Source organism: Chelonia mydas, chromosome 7 (genome assembly GCF_015237465.2).
Source record: "Chelonia mydas isolate rCheMyd1 chromosome 7, rCheMyd1.pri.v2, whole genome shotgun sequence".
In the NCBI taxonomy this organism is placed as follows: domain Eukaryota; kingdom Metazoa; phylum Chordata; order Testudines; family Cheloniidae; genus Chelonia; species Chelonia mydas.
In genome coordinates, this window is record NC_057853.1 from 122,529,850 (window position 1) to 122,552,878 (window position 23,029).

At 63.5% G+C, this 23,029-nt stretch overlaps 2 protein-coding genes across 3 annotated transcripts in view; one reads left to right on the forward strand and one right to left on the reverse strand.

Annotated features, from left to right (window-relative positions):
• The first annotated feature begins 1,851 nt into the window (after positions 1 to 1,851).
• On the forward strand, positions 1,852 to 21,708 carry GOLGA7B (golgin A7 family member B). The gene is made up of 5 exons (XM_037905499.2): positions 1,852 to 1,981; positions 7,854 to 7,979; positions 12,860 to 13,012; positions 19,120 to 19,221; positions 19,527 to 21,708. Exons 1-5 carry the CDS (start codon positions 1,970 to 1,972, stop codon positions 19,611 to 19,613), a joined length of 480 nt encoding a protein of 159 aa, XP_037761427.1. The 5' UTR covers positions 1,852 to 1,969; the 3' UTR covers positions 19,614 to 21,708.
• Positions 21,709 to 21,950: 242 nt separating this feature from the next.
• Positions 21,951 to 23,029, reverse strand: part of CRTAC1 (cartilage acidic protein 1) — a 38,733-nt gene continuing 37,654 nt past the window's right edge. The window contains exon 15 of one of the 2 annotated variants that reach the window (XM_037905495.2): positions 21,951 to 22,417. In XM_037905495.2, coding sequence (XP_037761423.1) covers positions 22,260 to 22,417 — 158 coding nt within the window. In that variant the 3' untranslated portion in view covers positions 21,951 to 22,259. Of the gene's footprint in view, positions 22,525 to 23,029 lie in introns of both variants that reach the window. The other variant, XM_037905498.2, reaches the window with a different exon arrangement.

The window sequence follows — 23,029 nt, forward strand, 5'->3', positions numbered from 1 at the left end:
GGGGAGACATGGAGCAGGTGATGCTGACCCAGGGTTCAGGTTCCCTGCCCAGGGGCCCAGCCGCTGAACAATAGCAGTGCAGGAAGCATGAGGAGCTGGTGCCTTCTCTCCCAGGGTCCCTCTGGGGCCGGAGCCAAGGGCAGGGTTCTCCCAGCTCATCCATTCACAGACTGGCGTGGATGGGAGCTGGAGTTGGTAGTGCCAGGCCATGAGCCACAGCTGTGGGTGCCAGGAGCCTGCTGCAGCCATTGGCACTGGGCTTCCACAGCAGCCGCTGTATCCACTGGCACCAGGAGCCCCCACAGCCATAGGAGCCAGGAGTCATGGTGCCCATGTGCTTTGTCAACGTTAGCGAGACCAGGTGGGTGAGGAATATCGGTTATTGGCCAACCCCTGGTGCTGAGTGAGAGGCTTTCACGCTTACCCAGAGCTCTTCTCCAGGTCTCTGCTGGGCTAGTAAAAGCTGGTACCGCGCTGTCCCCGGGCGATGCTCTGGAACTGCTCCCTGCCAGGCAGGACTCTGGGGGAGCCTCCTCTCTGCGAGCAGCCTGTCCCCAGGGCAAGAAGCTCACCCAGCCCACGGCAGGAACACGAGTCCGTGGAGCCCCTTGTGAACACAAGGCCTATTGGCCATTAGTGGTGCGGGAGCCAGCACGGGGTTGGGTCCTTTACTGGCTGGTCCAAGCCGCACAGGCCCGGCTCCCAGGGCTGCTGGTCACACAGCAGCGGCTGTAAACAGCTCCCACCCCGAGGTGCCCGGCGAGAGACGCCGTTGCACTGTCACGCCCAGGGGGAACTCCAGGCACCCAGCGCAGCGCCTGCGAGGCCAGCCCCAGCGCGAGATGTGGGCACCGCACACTGGCCGAAGGACACCACACATGCGGAACGGCACCAACCTGGTCTGGGGGCAGGCGGGGGGGGGCATGGAGACATGCCAGTGATGTGGGCCATGCATGTACCTGGAGGGGCAGATGGACAGGCAGGCGGGTGCTGCACCTCTGCCGTAGTGACCTGGGTACGCAGCAGGCCCGGCACTGTGGTGGAAGCCCTCACAGATACCAGCTGTGACCAAGTGGGAATTGTATGTAATATTTGGATGAAGCCTGTGCGTGCCTCAGTTTCCCCAATGTGCTGCAGGGCTCCCTAGTGGGTAAAAAGGGGGGTTCTCTGCAGCGGCTCAGAGCCACAGATGTGACCGGTGCCCGCCCAGCTCTCTGGCCCTTCGGTCCCACAGGTGGAGCGTCTGAGGAGACAATGGCAAATCCAGTGGCTAGGACTTTGCTCCTGAGCCCCGACCCCGGCACCCGCCAGCCAGGCCATGCGGGGAGCTTGTGCCGGGGCCTGAGGTGAGGCCGGCCCGGAGGGGCTTTGCTCCACCATTTCCCAGCCAGGCCCTGCAAGCCAGGACCCCGGGGCCAGGGCGGGGGGCAGGCAGAGCGCCAGGTGGTTATTCCCCCTCCCCAAGGTGGGTCTGTGCCCTTGGGGGGGGCAATGCCCGGGCACCCCAGGCTCATGCAGCCACTGGGCTCTGCCCCTGCTCCCAGCTGCCCTGGGGCAGCGCCCAGGAGGCGCCTCCCCGGGGTGCAGGGGCCCTGCCAGGCCGGGGCTCCCCGCCCCGCTGCTCCGACCCGCCGAGCCCCCCAGCGCCAGCGGCGCACGAGGCGGACCGGGCTCCCCCCAGCGCCGGGCTCCGCCCCCCCGGGCTCCCCCCAGCGCCGGTTTCCGCCCCCTCCGGGCTCCCCCCAGCGCCGGGCTCCGCCCTCCCCCGGGCTCCCCCCAGCGCCCGGATCCGCGGCCCCCCCGGACTCCCCCCAGCGCCGGGATCCGCCCCCCCCGCCCCCAGCCCCGTTTCCAGCATCCGGGCCGCGCCGCGCAGGCTCAGCCCCGGATCTGCGGCTCGCTCCGGGCTCCGGGCGCCGAGAAGCGGCTTCAGCACCAGGGACAGAGCCCGCCGGGCCCGCGCCCCGCCATGGCCAGCGAGGTGAGCGGGGGGCGCAGCCTGGGGGGCGGGGAGCGGGGGGCGCAGCCGGGGGGGGGGCGGGAGGCACAGGCCGGGCGGGGAGCGGGGGAGGGCAGGGGGGCGGGGGCCGCAGCCGGGGGGGTGCAGGGGAGCGGGGGGCGCAGGCCGGGCGGGGAGCGGGGGGCTGCAGGGGGGCGGGGGCCGCAGCCGGGGGGGTGCAGGGGAGCGGGGGGCGCAGGCCGGGCGGGGAGCGGGGGGCTGCAGGGGGGCGGGGGGCCGCAACCGGGGGGTGGAGGGAGCGGGGGGCGCAGGCCGGGCGGGGAGCGGGGGGCACAGGCCGGGCGGGGAGCGGGGGGCTGCAGGGGGGCGGGGGCCGCAGCCGGGGGGGGGCGCGGGGCGCAGGCCGGGCGAGGTCCCCGGGCTCCGGACCGGGGGCGGGGGGCTGCCGACACGGGACACCCGGCCGGCGAGGGCTGCGTGGCGGCTCCCGGCTGCAGCCCGGCGGCTCAGAGGACCGGGCCGGCTTGTCCCTGAGCAAACCTGCATCTTGTCCCAGGGGCTGCCCGGAGCTGGGGGGGGTGGGGGGTTCCAGGGGCTGCCCGGAGCTGGGGGGGGGGGTCCCAGGGGCTGCCCGGAGCTGGGGAGGGTCCCAGGGGCTGCCCGGAGCTGGGGGGGGGTCCCAGGGCTGCCCGGAGCTGGGGGGGCGTCCCGGGGCTGCCCGGAGCTGGGGGGGGGGTCCCTGGGCTGCCCGGAGCTGGGGGGGCGTCCCGGGGCTGCCCGGAGCTGGGGGGGCGTCCCGGGGCTGCCCGGAGCTGGGGGGCGTCCCGGGGCTGCCCGGAGCTGGGGAGGATCCCGGGGCTGCCCGGAGCTGAGGGGGGGTCCCTGGGCTGCCCGGAGCTGGGGGGTGGGTTCCAGGGGCTGCCCAGAGCTGGGGGTCCCAGGGGCTGCCCGGAGCTGGGGTGGGTCCCAGGGGCTGCCCGGAGCTGGGGTGGGTCCCAGGGGCTGCCCGGAGCTGGGGGGGGGGTCCCTGGGCTGCCCGGAGCTGGGGGGTGGGTTCCAGGGGCTGCCCAGAGCTGGGGGTCCCAGGGGCTGCCCGGAGCTGGGGTGGGTCCCAGGGGCTGCCCGGAGCTGGGGGGGCGTCCCGGGGCTGCCCGGAGCTGGGGGGGCGTCCCGGGGCTGCCCGGAGCTGGGGAGGATCCCGGGGCTGCCCGGAGCTGAGGGGGGTCCCGGGGCTGCCCGGAGCTGGGGAGGGTCCCAGGGGCTGCCCGGAGCTGGGGTGGGTCCCAGGGGCTGCCCGGAGCTGGGGAGGGTCCCAGGGGCTGCCCGGAGCTGGGGGGGGGTCCCAGGGCTGCCCGGAGCTGGGGGGGGCGTCCCGGGGCTGCCCGGAGCTGGGGGGGGGTCCCTGGGCTGCCCGGAGCTGGGGGGGCGTCCCGGGGCTGCCCGGAGCTGGGGGGCGTCCCGGGGCTGCCCGGAGCTGGTCCTCGTGTGCGCTGTGGCGAGGTGCCTGTTTCCTTGCACTCCCGCAGCGGAGCCGGCAGCCCATTGCCAGCCCAGCTGCTGCTGCCTTCGCGACACCCTGCGACCTGTGCACCACCTGCCCGGCCCAATGGGCTGGAGCCACGTGGGGGCACGAGGGAGATGGGGTCAGCACAGCCCCCCATGGGCTGCTCTCTTTGGCCCCCACTCCCTCCCTTCCCAATTCCGGCTGTTGTCCTGCACCCATCCCTGGGGCGTCCCGGCGCCTTCCACGGAGGATCCACAGCAAGAGCCAAATCCCAGTGGGCTCCCTGCCTCTCTGGGTCACAGCTCAGCTGGGGAGGGGGTGTCAGCTGGGTCTGGTGGGTAGAGGGGGGGACAATCAGTGGAGGGGATGTGGGGCAGTGTCTGGGCTGGGGGCACGAGGGGCAGTATTGGGGGCAGGGGCAGTATGAGGATAGAGGGGCCTGAGTCAAGGCCAGGGCAGCGGGGGGGGGGGGGCAGGGGTGAGAGGGGCCTGAGTCAAGGCCAGGGCAGCGGGGTGGGGGGGGCAGGGGTGAGAGGGGCCTGAGTCAAGGCCGGGGCAGCGGGGTGGGGGGGCAGGGGTGAGAGGGGCCTGAGTCAAGGCCGGGGCAGCGGGGTGGGGGGGGCAGGGGTGAGAGGAGCCTGAGTCAAGACCGGGGCAGCGGGGTGGGGGGCAGGGGTGAGAGGGGCCTGAGTCAAGGCCGGGGCAGCGGGGTGGGGGGGGCAGGGGTGAGAGGGGCCTGAGTCAAGGCCAGGGCAGCGGGGTGCGGGGGGCAGGGGTGAGAGGGGCCTGAGTCAAGGCCGGGGCAGCGGGGTGGGGGGGGCCAGGGGTGAGAGGGGCCTGAGTCAAGGCCGGGGCAGCGGGGGTGGGGGGGCAGGGGTGAGAGGGGCCTGAGTCAAGGCCGGGGCAGCGGGGTGGGGGGGGCAGGGGTGAGAGGGGCCTGAGTCAAGGCCGGGGCAGCGGGGTGGGGGGGCAGGGGTGAGAGGGGCCTGAGTCAAGGCCGGGGCAGCGGGGTGGGGGGGCAGGGGTGAGGGGGGCCTGAGTCAAGGCCGGGGCAGCGGGGTGGGGGGGCAGGGGTGAGGGGGCATTCTTATGCAGGTGTCACTGCTGGGTGCTATGCCCCAGCTTTGGCCCAGTCTCTGGGAGGAGCCCGTCAGTGGGCCGGACCCTGAGGGGTCTCCCTCTTCCTCCAGGGTCAGCCCTGGGGCTTCACCACCTCCTTCGGCTGGACCTCTGGGGCTCCAACCCCCCGTTCCCCACCGTGAGCTCTGCCCAGCGAGTCCCGCCGAGCCAGGCCCTGGGGGGACACTCGTCCGCTCTACAGGGATTAGTGCACCTCACGCAGCATCTGCAGTGACACTCGCCCCGCGCTGGCAGAACGGGCGGGTTATTCGATGCTTGGCCCCAGGGAGCCCAGAGCACGGGGAGCAGCGTCTGGTGCAGTCAGCTCAATCCCCCAGCCGAGCCGTGTGAGCTCCAGTCCCAGGCGCTGTCTCTGCCGGCCTTCGCCAGGCCCAGCAGAGAGCCCCAGCCTCTCCCAGAGCCCCCCTTAGTCCCTTCTGCGCCCCTCCGGCAGGGCCACGCTGAGGGCACAGGCTCCTCACTCCAGGGTCTCTGGGCTCCTGGGTGCTGGTGTTCTGCCCACTGGGGTTTCCAAGGTCCGCTCACATTTTCACTTGTGGGTCGGCCACGACCAGGCCATTCAGTGACCCGCTGTCTGCTTGCATCAACAGCTGTCGTCTGCCCTGGGAGCAAACAGAGCCCTTTCCCCCATGGGGAGCCATGCAAAGCATAGAGGGAAACTGAGGCACATAGGGATATTAAATATTACAGAAAACTCCCACTTTGTCATAGATGGGCTGTCCTTGCCCCTGGCTTGCGGAGTGAGTGTTTCCCCCTTGCTGGTCCCAGGCCTGGCCATGGAGCTGGGGGGTCTCTTCCAGGAGGGGGAGCAGCATCCAGGCTGAGGCCAGCTCCTTCCCCCAATGCTGACCCCTTAGCCAGGAGACAGGAGCACCTCAAAGACACCCTGCAAGATCCAGCCCCCTCCCCAAGCTGGGGCTAGGGCTGTGTCTGCAAGGGGCAGTAGAGGATGGAGGGGCGCTGGGGGGGCACCGAGCCCCTGAGTGCTGCTCGTAGAGTGGGGGTGGGAGTCTGGCTGCAGGGGCACCGGCTAGTAGGGAGGAGTGGTCTCTGCTCACTCTGGGCTGGAGGAAAGGCTTGTGCACCAGAAACAGGGGGAAGGAGCCACGCCAGCTGAGTACTCTGGGAAAGCAGCGAGCCCTTCCCAAGTGCCAAGGCCGCCCGTGGGGCATGGTGGGGCACAGGGTGGTTTGTTGACACAGAGGACGCGCATTGGTCATGGAGCCACAGGACCAGTGCTACAGCCCCGGCTTTGGAAGAGTCTCTGGGAGCCCGTCAGTGGGCCAGGCCCCTGGGGGTCCCACTCTTCCTTCCCCCAGGGTGGGCCACTCGGCTTCCCTGTCTCCTTCGGCTGGACGCTGTGCCTTTGGGCCCCCTGCTGCACCCCGTGAGCTCCATGCAGCGAGTTCAGCTGGGACAGACCCTGAGGGACACTTGTCCAGGCTTCGGGAGCCAGGCACCTCCCTGCGCCAGCGGCTGCAGGGACACATGGGGTTTATTAGTGGCCTGGACACAGCACAGGAAGTCCTTGGTTAGCCCAGAGAAAAGGAAGTGACAGCCTAGTCCATCCTGCTCAGCACAGAGCCCAACCTCCGTCCCTCTGACCTCTCTTTGTCCCAGGTCAGGTGTCCCGACTGCTTCCCATAGCCACCACTTAACTCCCACCTCACCCCCATGCCTTTGTTCCCCAGCTGGGGGGATGCCGTGCAGCCCCCCTCGGAGAGGCGGGAAGTCCATGCCTCTGGGGACTTGCTTGCTAGGGGTTTGTGTCCAGATGATTGGATTTGCCAGTCTTCTCAAGAGCTCCTGATCTTGGACCTAAGGCCCCAGAGAGCGGGACACCAGCCACACCTGTGTCTCTGAGCCGCTGCAGAATGCAAACAACCCTCTCTGCCCCGCCGGGTACCCCTGCAGCATACAGGGAAACTGAGGCACACAGAGCCATCAGAAAATGATTACAGAACATTCCCATTTTGTCACCAGGAGGTATGGGCGTGGGTGTGTGTGACAGCACCCACGGATTCACACTCTACACACCAGTGTAACAATCTTTGTACAAAATGTGCCTCGTGAGGGGTCATTTGAAAACGAATAACTCACTGGTCAGGAACAGCCTGGGGAAAGGTCGCAGCCCCATTACCTGCCCCGTCAGGACTCCGCCCTGGCTTGGAACGTTGCCAGCACTCGTGCAAACCCAGGTGTTGGACACGTCTGTCCTCGGCACAGGCCTGTGGGGTCCCGCCGGCCGCGGTAACCAGGGCCCGCGCGAGAGCGGGGCGGAGACGGCAGGAAACAGAACAAGCTGCATTTGAGCAAACACAAGGGGGGAGAAGGAGCAGGGAGTGGCTGTGTCGCCACCCTCCCCGTTGGGCTAACTATTGCTCTGAGGGGTAACCGTCAGCAGATGCCACTTCAAATGCTCCCTGGCCTATGAAAGCGAGGGGCAGAGAACGCCAATTCCCGCCTTCACTAAGAAGACAAAGGCCTGGCACCTTTGGGCTGCAGGGCGCAGTCCTGCCCCAGGAGTGGGTCAGTCCCCCCCACGGGAAGCCAGGGGGACTGACCTGGCCCTTGCTAGACTAAGTGGTAGCCTTTTAGCTGTGAGTTTTCAGCGTTGTCGGCTGGTCACCACCTCTCCAGTAGCGTCACTGTTAATCTAACCCCGCAGTGCTGCGTGCGAAGGGCGCTGCTTGGGGACGCCATTAACGCACCACGCTGGGGAACAGTGACTCTGTGCAGGTGCAGGGACCCTTGAGCGCTGAACTGGCCAGGGGTGGGCTGCGGTGTGTGCGTGGAGGGGGTACAGGGGGTGGGGGATGGGACGGGGTGTGTGCAGAGGGGGTACAGGGGGTGGGGGATGGGACGGGGTGTGTGCAGAGGGGGTACGGGGGATGGGCTCGGGTGTGTGCAGAGGGGGTACAGGGGGTGGGGGATGGGATGGGGTGTGTGCACAGGGGGTACGGGGGATGGGATAGGGTGTGTGCAGAGGGGGTACAGGGGGTGGGGGATGGGACGGCGTGTGTGCAGAGGGGGTACAGGGGGTGGGGGATGGGATGGGGTGTGTGCACAGAGGGTACGGGGGGTGGGGGATGGGATGGTGTATGTCACCCAGTCTTTGCCCCCCAGCCCGGGGCTGCAGTCCTGAGCTCTGCTCTGTGTCAGGACCCTCCTTCCCTTCCCCAGAGTCCTGCGGCAGCCCCCTCGCCCCGCCCCTGCCCCGGGTAACCTGCCGCGCCCCTGTCCCCCCAGGCCCATGACCTGCAGGAGCTGCGGCGAAGCGCCTCGCTGGCCACCAAGGTCTTTGTGCAGCGGGATTACAGCGACGGGACCCTCTGCCAATTCCAGACCAAGTTCCCCCTGGAGCTGGACAGCCGGGTAGGAAGCGCGGTGCCCTGCTGCGCTGGCAGGCGACGGGGGCTGGGGGGGGCAGAGCAGGGCCCGGCAGAGCCTTGGGCAAAGGCCCCTGTGACTGGAGTCCCGGGGGGGCCCTGCTGAGATGGCTCAGTTCGGGCAAACTGCACAGGCTGGGGCAGACAATCCCCCACACTGATGGTTATTCTGCTACTTCCATGCACCAAGCCAGCGACAAAACAGCGGCTGCAACACCTCACTGGCTACCCGGAAGCCAACACACAGCTCTCTTCCAGCGACCCAGCCTTGGGCTCCCACCGCACCCCACACCCAACATCACGAGGGTTCCCGAAAATCTCGTTCATCCTATAAACAGTTCTACCAGTCCCAGAGGAGCAGACACGTCACCCACCAGGCCAAATGCACGCTGGCGGCCACCGCTTATTAACCAGACGAAAAGGTGTTACAAGAAAAGCGAGAGAGAGTCCTGGTTAAAGGAGCATTAAACACGCAGGCATGAGTCATAGGCCAATCTCAGGGCGATCCAGAATGGACCTGGGGCCCCTGACCAAGCTTAGGCAGATCTGAAGATAACAAGACCAGGGCCCAAGAGTTCTCTCTAAAGGTCTCTGGCAGGCTAAGACACCTCCTGGCTCCAGGGCTCCCTTGGGTGAAGAGTAGTAGCTCGGAAGCAGAATTACCTAGTTCCTGTGTACACACAGGTAATGAGAAAAGGAGGACTTGTGGCACCTTAGAGACTAACCAATTTATTTGAGCATAAGCTTTCGTGAGCTACAGCTCACTTCATCGGATGCATACTGTGGAAAGTGTAGAAGATCTTTTTATACACACAAAGCATGAAAAAATACCTCCCCCCACCCCACTCTCCTACTGGTAATAGCTTGACCACTCTCCTTACAATGTGTATGATAATCAAGTTGGGCCATTTCCAGCACAAATCCAGGTTTTAACAAGAACGTCTTGGGGGGGGGGGGGGTAGGAAAAAACAAGGGGAAATAGGTTACCTTGCATAATGACTTAGCCACTCCCAGTCTCTATTCAAGCCTAAGTGAATTGTATCCAATTTGCAAATGAATTCCAATTCAGCAGTCTCTCGCTGGAGTCTGGATTTGAAGTTTTTTTGTTGTAATATCGCAACTTTCATGTCTGTAATCGTGTGACCAGAGAGATTGAAGTGTTCTCCGACTGGTTTATGAATGTTATAATTCTTGACATCTGATTTGTGTCCATTTATTCTTTTACGTAGAGACTGTCCAGTTTGACCAATGTACATGGCAGAGGGGCATTGCTGGCACATGATGGCATAGATCACATTGGTGGATGTGCAGGTGAACGAGCCTCTGATAGTGTGGCTGATGTTGTTATGCCCTGTGATGGTGTCCCCTGAATAGATATGTGGGCACAGTTGGCAACGGGCTTTGTTGTGCTTTTTCAGGGAGTTTCTTGAGCAAATGCTGTAGTTTCTTTTGGTAACTCTCAGTAGGATCAGAGGGTAATGGCTTGTAGAAAGTGGTGTTGGAGAGCTGCCGAGCAGCCTCTTGTTCATATTCCGACATATTCATGATGACAACAGCACATTGCTGGCACATGATGGCATATATCACATTACAGGACAGGCCTAACAAAGAAAATAACAGAACGCCACTTGCCATCACCTTCAGCCCCCAACTAAAACCCCTCCAACGCATTATTAAGGATCTACAGTCTATCCTGAAGGATGACCCATCACTCTCACAAATCTTGGGAGAAAGGCCAGTCCTTGCCTACAGACAGCCCCCCAACCTGAAGCAAATACTCACCAGCAACCACATACCACACAACAGAACCACTAACCCAGGAACCTATCCTTGCAACAAAGCCCGTTGCCAACTGTGCCCACATATCTCTTCAGGGGACACCATCGCAGGGCCTAATAACATCAGCCACGCTATCAGAGGCTCGTTCACCTGCACATCCACCAATGTGATCTATGCCATCATGTGCCAGCAATGCCCCTCTGCCATGTACATTGGTCAAACTGAGCAGTCTCTACGTAAAAGAATAAATGGACACAAATCAGATGTCAAGAATTATAACATTCATAAACCAGTCGGAGAACACTTCAATCTCTCTGGTCACGCGATTACAGACATGAAAGTTGCGATATTACAACAGAAAAACTTCAAATCCAGACTCCAGCGAGAGACTGTTGAATTGGAATTAATTTGCAAACTGGATACAATTAACTTAGGCTTGAATAGAGACTGGGAGTGGCTAAGTCATTATGCAAGGTAACCTATTTCCCCTTGTTTTTTCCTACCCCGCCCCCCCCCCCCCCACAAGATGTTCTTGTTAAACCCTGGATTTGTGCTGGAAATGGCCCACCTTGATTATCATACACATTGTAAGGAGAGTGGTCAAGCTATTACCAACAGGAGAGTGGGGTGGGGGGAGGTATTTTTTCATGCTTTGTGTGTATAAAAAGATCTTCTACACTTTCCACAGTATGCATCCGATGAAGTGAGCTGTAGCTCACGAAAGCTTATGCTCAAATAAATTGGTTAGTCTCTAAGGTGCCACAAGTCCTCCTTTTCTTTTTGCGAATACAGACTAACACGGCTGTTACTCTGACACAGGTAATGAGTTGCATTGCTTAGCAGAAGGCGAGTGACCATTCCAGCAGTTCAGAGACCGTTGACTACAAACTTCCAAGCGAAATACAGCCAGTGACATTTTTCCATTCAGGGTTGATCTAAATGTTACTATCCCCGTTTGACCTCTGACTCAATAGCTCGGTGACCGACAGGAGCCCCCTGTTTACATGGCTGACATCTAGCAAGGCATAAGGAAACACCCCCATAGTACCCGCTCCCGATCCTCCAACAATGCAGGCTGCATTTCACAGCTCCAGTCTGCGTCCCAGGCTTTGTTAGCTGTTATCCGGAATGGCCCCTTTCACCACTGACATACTTCTCTGAGAGGCCTTTAAAGGTTGGATTTGAGTCATTTAGCCTGCTAGCTGCTTCACCCTTTCTGGCCCTGTGTCACAGCCTGTGACGAAGTGAGACTGTTCTTAATGTTTCCTCTCGCTGGCTGGGCCTGGGGTCACAGCCCCCTGAGCCCTGGCCCTGGTCGCTCCCTCCCTGCCCTGGGATCACTTCCCAGCAGCGCCTCTGGACCAGGCAAACCTGGTTGGCAGCCGACCTGCCCTGCCTGTGTGTCCCCCGCCCCCAGCTGGGGTCTCAGCGCCCCCCGTGCTCAGCGCTGCCCTTGCTGTCCCAGTGGGGGTAGGCAGCGAGCTCGCTGCTTTCCTCACTGCACCAGAGCCAGCGTGAGCCCCTTCTCCGGTGGGCAAGGGGGCAGGGAGCATCTCTCTGTCCCACCCAGCCCCAGGGGTCTGGTTACAGGCAGGTAGGTAGCCTGAGCCTAGCCGCTCCTCCCCCTGCCAGCCAGGTCATCTGCATTGTCCAGAGGCGCTGCTAGGAAGTGAGTCCAGGGCAGGGAGGGAGCGACCAGGGCCAGGGCTCAGCGGGGCTGTGACCCCAGGCCCAGCCCGCGAGAGGAAACATTAAGAACAGCCCCACTTCGTCACACAGCCCCGCCCCCCGCCCCAGTTATTCCTGGTGTGGGCCTGGGGCCCTGAGGCTGTGTGGACTTGTGATCCCTGGGCACGGCTGGCCAGTGGCTCTCTGGGAAGGGTCTCTCCCCAGCGAGCACAGATGCCAGCGTAGACCTCAGATGGCACCCGTCATGAACCCCCAGGGTCGGTGCTCAGCAACAGCCGGCAAAAGGCCCCCTTCAGGGAGCCAGATCCTCCCAGGGGCTCACTCTGTCACTAGGGGAAGCCCCTCGGCTTCACTGCCCCCTTGGACCGAGCCTTCAGCACCCCTGGGTCATGCCGTGAGCTCCCTCCAGCGCGGCCACTTGAGAGAGACTTGGACCCCCAAGGGGCGCAATGCCCCCCACCTCCAGCCCCTGCAGGGCCGCAGCCGGCGCGGTTACAGCAGGAGGGTTATGAGGGGTGTGGAACAGAGCTAGGCAGGCCTTGGGTAGTACCAAGGGCAGGAAGTTACAGCCTGGCCCTTTCGGGTTCCCCAGAGCCCCAGCCAAGCAGTATCCGCCCTCGGCTCCCACTCTGTGTTCAAATTCCTGGCCAGCCCCAGCTGTACTTTTCTCAGCCCTTTGTCCAGCTGGTCACACCCGGCTGGCTTCCTGGTTAGTGGGGGCTTCAGGGTTGTTAGCAGCCAGCACGTAGCAAATGTCCCAGGGGTTGGGTTGGCCATTGTCTTCATGGGCCCCCTAGTGACCTGGCCCCCAAACCTGAGCCAGCCAGGAGCCATCCCCACCTTTGTAGTAACCGCCTTTCCCCACCACCTAGCTATCCATGCAGCACATAGGGGAAACTGAGGCACACACCGCATTCATACAAAATAATACAGAAAATTCCCACTCTGGCACATCCCCTGACGAGAGCTGCCCCCACAGCCATGGGGTCTGGGCTGGTGGCAGCTGCCCAGGCTCATGCTGGGCCAGGTCCTGGATGTGCCCAAATGTCTGTGTGCATATGCCCTGGATCTGTGTGTGTGTGCAAACTCGTGGGGGTGGGGAGGTACCCGCCCAGGTGTCTGTGTGCACGTGTATGGGGGGCTTTGTCCTCCTGAGGGGCTCCCTATGGGGCACCGTGCTGGCTGTTCCCTGGGTCCCTGCAGAGTGCCTACTAGCTGAGCTGGTCTGTCTGTGGTCGGGGGGACAGGTGGGGTCCTTCAGGGTCAGCTCACTGGGATGCTCACGATGCCCCAGCCGCTGCTGCAGGGCATGGGCTGAGTGTGGGCAGGGGCTCCCAGTGCTGGCTGGCGGGGCCCCGTGTGATCCCCAACGCCCTCACCCGGGTTTCTCTGCCCCAGCTCGAGCGGCAGCTCTTTGAGGAGACAGTGAAGACCCTCAATGGCTTCTACGCTGAGGCCGAGAAGATCGGGGGCAGCTCCTACCTGGAGGGGTGCCTGGCCTGTGCCACGGCCTACTTCATCTTCCTCTGCATGGAGACCCACTACGAGAAGGTAGGGCCGGCACCTGGGGCCCCCATCTGCCACTGGGTCAGCCCGGTGAAATGCAGGGACAATTGCAGGCTGCAGCAGTGCCCCCCCCCGCACCCCCCAGGCCTGGGCTCCCCTGGGTCCTGCCTCCCGTTCCATGGGGGGCAACGGCCTTATTCTCTGTGGTGGCCCCCTCGCTCCTCCCTGGCAGGGTCCCCAGGCGGCTCGGAAGGGAAATTCTCCCCGGGTACCCTGCCGTGCCAGCCAGCCAGAGCCTCCCCAGGCATTAACACCCGAGAGAGAGTGGACCCCTGAGAGGGGCTGTCGCACTGAAGGGGGCTCCCCCCACGGGGCCAAGAGCGGGCACGACCTGTGAGTCTGTGACACGTGGGAACACTTTTAATGGTGGGGGTGCTGAAAGGCAGCCCCCTTACCCCTGTCCGTGCCCCCTTCAGAGCTGGGGCCAGGAGCAGGGCTGTGTCTCTGGGTGGGGGACCCAGACAAGGGTGAGGGGGCTGAGGCTGGGGCCACAGCTGGGGCTGGGCGCAGGACCAGTAGTGGAGCCCCAGGCGCGGGGCTGGTAGCCGGGACCCCGGGCGCGGGGCTGGGAGCCGTCACCCGGGGTGCGGGGTGTCACGGAGTCCCTGGGCGATGCTCTGGAACTGCTCCCTACGAAGCCAGGCAGGACTCTGGGGCAGTCTCCTTTCTGGGAGCAGCCTGTCTGCAGGACACACAGCTCACCCGGCTCCACCTTCCTGGGTCTGACCTTGGAGCCTTCAGCCTCCTCTGCCCCTCCGTGCGCTTCCCACAGCCAGTCCGCTCAGGCGGGGTCCGGGGGAAGCCAGACGGTCCTGCCCCCCAGCTCCGCAGTCAGACGTGACTCTCAGCCAGCCAGTAAAACAGAGGTTTATTAGACGACAGGAACATGGTCTAAAACAGAGCTTGCAGGTGCAGAGAACAGGACCCCTCAGCTGGGTCCATTTTGGGGGGCAGTGAGCCAGACGACCACGACTGCCCTTCACTCCATGTCCCAGCCAGCCCCAAACTGAAACTCCCTCCAGCCTCTCCTCCTCTGGGCTTTGTCCCTTTCCCGGGCCAGGAGGTCACCTGATTCCTTTGTTCTCCAACCCTTTAGCTCTCACCTTGCAGGGGGGAAGGGCCCAGGCCATCAGTCGCCAGGAAACAGGGTGTCAGCCATTCTCTGTGTCCAGACCCCTGCACACACCTGCCCTCTAGGGCTCTGCAATGATCATACACCCTTACCCCACCCCCTAGATACTTAAGAACTGCCTAGGGGAAACTGAGGCAGCCCCACAGTATTCAGAGGAAACATTAAGAACAGTCCCGTTTCGTCACACGGGGCTGGCAGCCCGCATGCAGGGCCAGAAGCGGAGCCGCGTGTGAAACCTGGGGGTGCCGCACTATATTCCCTCTCATTTTTCCATCCACGTGCGAATGAATTCTGTTGCGTGCAGCACCAATAAGGAGGTGATGCCGAGGTCTGGGGGCCATTGTGACTTCATCGGACTGTGCGGGAACGTCGGGGGAAAGCTGCCCTGTGGGCAGAGATTAGTAGTCGTTAGTAGCAAGTGCCACGGTAAGAAAGGCTCTCCTGGAGTTGCATAAAATAATGAATGGGACGGAGAAGGTGAACTGGGAGCTCCTCTTCACCCTCTTGACACGGACCAAGGTGGCATTCAATCACAGTGAAAAGCAACACGTCCAAAACGGCGAGAGAGACGTTTTTAACATCATGAATCACTGGCGTGTGGAACTCACTGCCAGCCATGCCACCTGTACACCAGCCTTTCTAAGCGTTCACAACAGGAGGACGTGTTCATCAGAATAATACCCCGTCAGCAAGGCTCCACAGAGAGACCCTGCGGCCACCTGCCGCGGGTGGGAGACCAATAGTACCAATTACTTTCCCTTCTGCAGCTCCCGCCCCTTTGCCCCCATCTCCAGCCCAGGGTGAGTGGCTGACGGCAACGCAGCTCACTGGGTCGGAGACTACACTAAGCACAGGAAACAATGCAGGCCGGTGCCCTGAGCCGAATGCTCGAGCTCACTGCATCTCCGCTCAAGGAGAAAAGGAAAGGACCTTTCTCCAGCAGCCCCTTCTCCCATAGAGACAAGAAATACTTCCTCCCCCAGACTCAGAAAGACAGCCCCAAGAGTGTGCGTAGGCCTGAGGGACAGTGTGTGTGAACGGAAGTGCGGGGAAGTGAGTGTGAGCGGATCTGTGGGTGTGCGGGGAAGTGAGTGTGAGCGGATCTGTGGGTGTGCAGAGAAGTGTGTGAGCGGATCTGTGGGTGTGCGGGGAAGTGAGTGTGAGGGGATCTGTGGGTGTGCGGGGAAGTGAGTGTGAGCAGATCTGTGGGTGTGTGAGGAAGTGAGTGTGATGTCACCAGCCCCTTTGCACAGACGGAGGAGTTGCACTAACACTATTAGTCTCGAATAGAGGCTTTATGACCAAGGAGTCTGGTCCCCAAGTGCCCAGGGGCAGCGCACAGAGGTCCGGGAATTTTTCTCAGGGAAAGAAACAAGGTATTTCTTGCAATGTGCTCGTGAGTTTCACAGATAGTGTTGGTTTCTCGGGTCCGGCTGCGGGAGCAGCAGGAGGTTTCCAAGCTGGTAACTAACGTCAGCTCCAAGAGCCAGTCGGATGTTAACGTCAATGGCAATGGTTAATACACTGTGCACAGTGCTGCTAAGGGAGACCTCTCTCCCCCCCGTAGAGCTGCACGCCCCAAGCTCCCCCAAGCCCCATCACTGCCCACCTCCCCCCACCGCCCCCACCACCCTACATCCTCCTGGAGCACAGCCCTTGATGGTCTCCGGGGCGGCCACGCCGCTTAGCAGGACTCGGGTGCTGCAGCAGCCCTGCACCCTTGGCGCCGCGCCGGCATCCCCAGGAATCACACCAACACCCAGTGCAGTCACGGCGTACTGACCGCACCCCGCCAGGGCCATGAGCCCACGCTGCCCCAGCCACCAGTGACATGCGGTGGCCCTTGGGCCGCGCGCTCCTGGGGCCCGGGCCTGTGACCGCCCTGCCCCAGCCAGCAGAGCAGCCTGGCTGCATGAGACTTGTGGGGGACGAGGCAGCCGGTGATACAGTCATAGAATCATAGAATCATAGAATATCAGGGTTGGAAGGGACCCCAGAAGGTCATCTAGTCCAACCCCCTGCTCGAAGCAGGACCAATTCCCAGTTAAATCATCCCAGCCAGGGCTTTGTCAAGCCTGACCTTAAAAACCTCTAAGGAAGGAGATTCTACCACCTCCCTAGGTAACACATTCCAGTGTTTCACCACCCTCTTAGTGAAAAAGTTTTTCCTAATATCCAATCTAAACCTCCCCCATTGCAACTTGAGACCATTACTCCTCGTTCTGTCATCTGCCACCACTGAGAACAGTCTAGAGCCATCCTCTTTGGAACCCCCTTTCAGGTAGTTGAAAGCAGCTATCAAATCCCCCCTCATTCTTCTCTTCCGCAGACTAAACAATCCCAGCTCCCTCAGCCTCTCCTCATAAGTCATGTGTTCTAGACCCCTAATCATTTTTTTTGCCCTTCGCTGGACTCTCTCCAATTTATCCACGTCCTTCTTGTAGTGTGGGGCCCAAAACTGGACACAGTACTCCAGATGAGGCCTCACCAGTGTCGAATAGAGGGGAACGATCACGTCCCTCGATCTGCTCGCTATGCCCCTACTTATACATCCCAAAATGCCATTGGCCTTCTTGGCAACAAGGACACACTGTTGACTCATATCCAGCTTCTCGTCCACTGTCACCCCTAGGTCCTTTTCTGCAGAACTGCTGCCGAGCCATTCGGTCGCTAGTCTGTAGCGGTGCATGGGATTCTTCCGTCCTAAGTGCAGGACTCTGCACTTGTCCTTGTTGAACCTCATCAGATTTCTTTTGGCCCAAACCTCCAATTTGTCTAGGTCCTTCTGTATCCTATCCCTCCCCTCCAGCGTATCTACCACTCCTCCCAGTTTAGTATCATCCGCAAATTTGCTGAGAGTGCAATCCACACCATCCTCCAGATCATTTATGAAGATATTGAACAAAACCGGCTCCAGGACCAAGCCCTGGGGCACTCCACTTGACACCGGCTGCCAACTAGACATGGAGCCATTGATCACTACCCGTTGAGCCCGACAATCTAGCCAGCTTTCTACCCACCTTATAGTGCATTCATCCAGCCCATACTTCCTTAACTTGCTGACAAGAATACTGTGGGAGACCGTGTCAAAAGCTTTGCTAAAGTCAAGAAACAATACATCCACTGCTTTCCCTTCATCCACAGAACCAGTAATCTCATCATAAAAGGCGATTAGATTAGTCAGGCATGACCTTCCCTTGGTGAATCCATGCTGACTGTTCCTGATCACTTTCCTCTCATGTAAGTGCTTCAGGATTGATTCTTTGAGGACCTGCTCCATGATTTTTCCAGGGACTGAGGTGAGGCTGACTGGCCTGTAGTTCCCAGGATCCTCCTTCTTCCCTTTTTTAAAGATTGGCACTACATTAGCCTTTTTCCAGTCATCCGGGACTTCCCCCGTTCGCCACGAGTTTTCAAAGATAATGGCCAAGGGCTCTGCAATCACAGCCGCCAATTCCTTCAGCACTCTCGGATGCAACTCATCCGGCCCCATGGACTTGTGCACGTCCAGCTTTTCTAAATAGTCCCTAACCACCTCTATCTCCACAGAGGGCTGGCCATCTCTTCCCCATTTTGTGATGCCCAGCGCAGCAGTCTGGGAGCTGACCTTGTTAGTGAAAACAGAGGCAAAAAAAGCATTGAGTACATTAGCTTTTTCCACATCCTCTGTCACTAGGTTGCCTCCCTCATTCAGTAAGGGGCCCACACTTTCCTTGGCTTTCTTCTTATTGCCAACATACCTGAAGAAACCGTTCTTGTTACTCCTGACATCTCTTGCTAGCTGCAGCTCCAGGTGCGATTTGGCCCTCCTGATATCTTTCCTACATGCCCGAGCAATATTTTTATACTCTTCCCTGGTCATATGTCCAACCTTCCACTTCTTGTAAGCTTCTTTTTTATGTTTAAGATCCACTAGGATTTCACCATTAAGCCAAGCTGGTCGCCTGCCATATTTACTATTCTTTCGACTCATCCCAACCCTTACCCCGCCCTGAGGGCACAGAGCAGGGAGCTGGGGTCTCCCAAGGGTGGTTACTCAGCGAGGGCCCCTCGGGCTCTGAGAGGGGGCTGGGGGCTGCAGACGGCTCCCTCATCACACAGGCATCAGGTTGGTGCTGGGCCCGGCTTGCCCTCCCCACAAGGGGCGCAGATTGCAATAGCCCCTGCCCCCAAGCTTGGCCCTGCACCCCCAGGCCGCAGCCCTGCGAGCCCCAGAGCAGCGGGGCTCGGGGTGACTGGTCTGGGCAGGTGCCGGGGGCGTAACTCAGCCCAGCAAAGCTCTGCACTGGGGATCCCCTTGGGCAGGGAAAGGCCCAGCTCAGGGGTGTTGCTGCCAAGCACCCCAGCTCTCAGGCCCGTGTGCGCCCTGGGACTCACCGGCTGCCTGGCCCTGGCTCCAGAACCCCAGACTGGCTTCTCCCGGTCCCAGCACTCTGGGGTGGCATCTCACTATTGGTCCGGACTCCAGCCAGCTCTTCTTCCTGGGCCGTCACCAGCCGATGGTTTGACTCTGCCCCCGCCTTCCCTTCAGACATTGCCCCTCCTCTGAGCAGGCGGCTGGCAGCCAGGACTCCTGGGTTCTAGCCCAGCTCTGGGAGGGGAGTGGGTTCTAGTGGTTAGAGTGGGGCGGGGCTGGGAGCCAGGATGCCTGGGTTCTAGCCCAGCTCTGCCCCTGACTGTGACCGTGGGCCTGTGCTCCCTGCTCCCCAGGATCTCCTCCTTTCCCAAAGGGGCAGTGACCCGCCCCCAGAGGCTGTTGCTGTGGGGCAGGCGCAGTGGGGCGGGCGTGCTGGTTAGCATCAGTGAGAGCCAGCACAGCCAAAGGGCCCGATCCCCTGCCAGGGAGGGACGCAGGCTGGTGCCCCGGGCCAGGGAGTCACTGGGTGCGCCCGGGCCTGCGGGTGCTGACTGGGTGCCCGGGGCGGTGGGCCCTGACGGGCTGTCCCCTTTGCCCTCGCAGGTGCTGAAGAAGATCTCCAAGTACATCCAGGAGCAGAACGAGCAGGTCTACGCGCCACGGGGCCTGCTGCTCACCGACCCCGTGGAGCGGGGCATGCGGGTCGTATCCTCCTGGGCTGGCTGGGCGGGTGGGCATGGGGCAGGGAAGATGGGCACGGATGAGCCTGGCGGGACGGGCGCGGGCACAGCGTGATGCTCTTGCAGTGGTGCGTACGGCTGCCGCAGACAGGCCCCTCTCTGCACCGCCAGCCCTGCCCCGAGCCCACGACCAGGCCCCAGTCGGGGTGGCGAGGGGCTGGAGGGCCCTGGCTGACCTCAGAAGTGGGAGCAGAGACGGGCACCGCCCTGCCTGCCCGTCCCCCTGCCCAGCAGCCCTTGTCCGGCTGTCGGTCCTTAGCCCGGGCCCAGATCGAGATCTCCATCTACGAGGACAGATGCAGCAGCCGCAGCACCAGCAGCCGCAGCAGCAGCAGCGGGGGCGGGGGGGGCCGGTGACTGGCAGAGAGTCCCTGCGGGGACCTGCACTGCCGGGACCAAGGCCTCGCCGAGCTGCGCCGGCTGCGGTACCAGAGCACCCGGTTCTGAGCGCCCCGGCAGGGCGGGGCGGGCGGCCGCTGGGGGGACCCCCGCGGAGACCTGCTGCCGGAGCGGGTCGAGAGCGCCTCGGGCGAGCCCCCTGGGGCCCCTCGGCAGCCAGCCCAGCCCAGAGCCAATGGCCCTGTGCCAGGACTTGCCCCCTGCCCATGCCCTGGGCAGTGCCACCTGGGGCCTCACCCTCCCATAAAGCCAGGAGCTGAGGGAGCTGCAGAGGGGCAGCGGGGTGAGCGTGATCGGGGGGTCTCCAGCTCGCGCGGAGCAGCCTCCCGCCGGCCACTGCTCCTGCTGCCGTGAGCGTAGCCCCGGCACATGGCGCATGCACGGCCCTGCTGTGGCTGGCAAAGCCCTGGGCACCAGCTTCCTCTCCAGGTTGGGCCCGGCCCTGTATCGCCCTGACCCACCAGCGAGCCTGGTTCCCTGGCCATGTCCTTGCCCCGTCCCCGCGATCCCCTCCCAGCTCGCAACTCCCACTCCCCATGCCCAGCTGTTCGGGCCAGAGACTGGGCTTGGTGGGGACCATCCGCCACGGCTGGGTCACCGTCACCCTCCCCTGCGTGAATGAGCCCACGTGGGACACTGGTGGACGTGCAGGGGAGAGGGAGGGGCTGGGGGGTGACGGCACATCCCAGGGGGTCACCAACTCTTGCCAAACTCGCCAAACTCCTCCTCAGCCGAAGGGATTGAAGCCCGTGAGCCCGCGGGTGTGGCCAGCCCCACGCCTGCTGCAGCCCCTATGTCCCAGCCCCGCCTCTCTGCCTGCTCCCCTCTGCAGGAGGGGTGTTTGCACCCTGGGAGCTGCCTGGCCCGGCCCCGTCCTGCCTGCCCCCCATGTCCCTTCCCTGCGCGTCCCCTGCATGAGCCTGTCGCTTCCCCGCGGCATGAACCGCCCCAGCGAGGGCTCGTGTGGAGTGCGTGGCCCCAGCGCTGGGGCCGTGTCCTGGAGGCTTTGTGCCCCCATCAAAGATTAAAGTGTTGACCCTACCGACGGGGGAGGAGTGACCCATCAGCCCCATCGGGGCGCCCCCCCAAGGCAGCTTTCCTGGACGGTGCCCCCCGCGTCCTGCCTGGGCCGTGCGAGCTAGGAGCACCCCCAGTGGCCCGCAGGGGGTGAGCTGAACTAGGCTAGTAGCCAGCCCGCCTCACCGGGCCAGCTCTGGTGGGGGCAGGGAGGGGGCTACAGAGGAGAGGCCCGGCCCCGTGGGGCAGGGGCAGGGGCGCTGCAGGGAATGGGGCCGCGGGCGAGAGGTGAGGTTCCCTGGCCGGGATGATACCGGAGGCCAAAGTGAAGGGCCCTGGATCTGGCGATACGAGTCTGCCCTACACAGCAGGGGGCGCTGCAGGGCCTGGGGCAGATGGGGGCTGGGGCTGGGGCCCGGGGCAGGGCTGAGCAGAAGTCGCTCTCAGAGGGCTCTGGGAGAGCAGGCTGGGGGCACAGAGCACCGGGAACAGCCCCTGCCCCCCATGGACACACAATAAAGGGGGCAGGGGCCGTGTCGAGGGGGTGTGGGAAGCTGGCAGCTGGGGGCCCTGCTGGCTGGGACAGGGCCCCTCCTGGCCTGGGGGTGGCAGCCGGCCGGGTCTGGACCTGACACCACAATCGCAGGGCTGGGGAGCCCGCCTCTCCTGGCCTGGCATCCTGGGGGCAAAGCTGGGGGTGCCATGTGCTGGCACATGGGCTGGCCCAGAGCAGGATACAGGGAAACCAGCCCCCTCCCCTGGCTGATGTAACCCCCCCTGCCTGGGGCCCCGCTCCATCCTGCTCCTCCCCAGAGCTAGCTCCCCTGGCTGCGGGGCCTGGCCCCACCTGGTGTAAAAGGCAGCGCTGCAGCTGGCAGTCCGTGCAGGGCGCTGTACAGCCCCCGCTACTGGATCCAGTGGCGCCTGCACCCCCAGCACACACTGCGCCACCTGGGGAGGGCGTGCTCAGGAACACAAATCCAGCAGGCGGTGACAGAAGAGGCGGGGGGCGTGGGGAAGGGGGGGCACATTCAGGAGAAGGGGAAAGGGGCCGAGAGTGGGGGTGACAGCGGGGGCCAGGGCATGGCTGGGCGGGCGGTACCCAGAGTGCCAAAGAACAAGGGGGCAGGAAATCACATGGGAAAATCAGTGCGGGGGAGAGGGGGCTTCATCCTGGTGTGGGGCAGGGAGCGACCCTCTGCGGGCAGGATGTTCGGCCCAGGCCTGGGGTTGGTGTGACGAGCCGGGCTGGGGGCTGCAGAGACGGGCCGAGGACTGTTTTAGCTGGGAAACGCTTTATTCATGCAGCGCCAGGCGTGAGCAGCCCAGGCTGGGCCAGAGCCCAGAGCCTGGTGGGTGGCTGGAGGGGAGGACAGGCTGAGGGGGAAGGAGCCAGGGTTGCATGGCCCCTGCAGCTGGGAACGTGTTCCCTCCATGCCCCCTGGGGCTGCAGTGGGCTGGGGGCTGCCATGGGCTGGGGGCTGCACTGGGCCTGGGGTTGCAGTGGGCCGGGGGTTGCAGTGGGCCGGGGGCAGCCAGGGGGTGGCTGTGGGCCTGGGGGCTGCAGGGGCTGGGGGCGGCCCTGGGCTAGGGCTTGCCCTGGGTGTGGGGCAGCCCTGGGCTAGAGGGGCAGGCAGCGGTGCTGGTCGGGCCCAGGGAGACGCCACGGTGGCAGTGGCAGGAGCCCTGCTCGTTGTGGCAGACGTGGTCGCACAGGCCCGGCTGCTCCCGGCACTCGTCCACCTCTGAAAGGGAAGGGGAGGGCGTCACCCCACTGAGCCCAGCGGGGCCACAGGCACCGGGCTCCCTCGCCTGCGGGCCAGGCCCGGCTGCTCCCGGCACTCGTCCACCTCTGAAAGGGAAGGGGAGGGCGTCACCCCACTGAGCCCAGCGGGGCCACGGGCACCGGGCTCCCTCGCCCGCGGGCCAGGCCCGGGGGCTGCTGGGCGGGATCAGGGAGGCGGTGCCAAGCTCTGTGTGACGCCCGGGCAGGGGGCCGGGCAGAGACAGCCGTGCCGGGGGGGCCCGCAGATTCCCTGCCTGTGCCAGTCCCGGCCACACACGGGCTCCCTGGGCACCTTGTCCGAATTAACCCCTGCGCTGCCGCAGCCTCCAGGCCGCTCTGCCCTCCAGCCTGGGACAATGGGGGGGCAGCCCCTTCCCCGGGCCCAGCTGCCTGCTGCTATCCCGCTCCTGGCCCAGCCCCGCCTGCCCCCCGGCCTGGGGCCCGGCTCCAGCCGACCCTGCGAAGGCCCCCCGGGTGTCGGTGCAGAGCTGGCTGCAGCCATGCAGCCCCCGGGCACATTCGTCAGTGTCTGGGGGAGCACAGGGAGAGAGCGGGGGTCACTGGGCGGAGC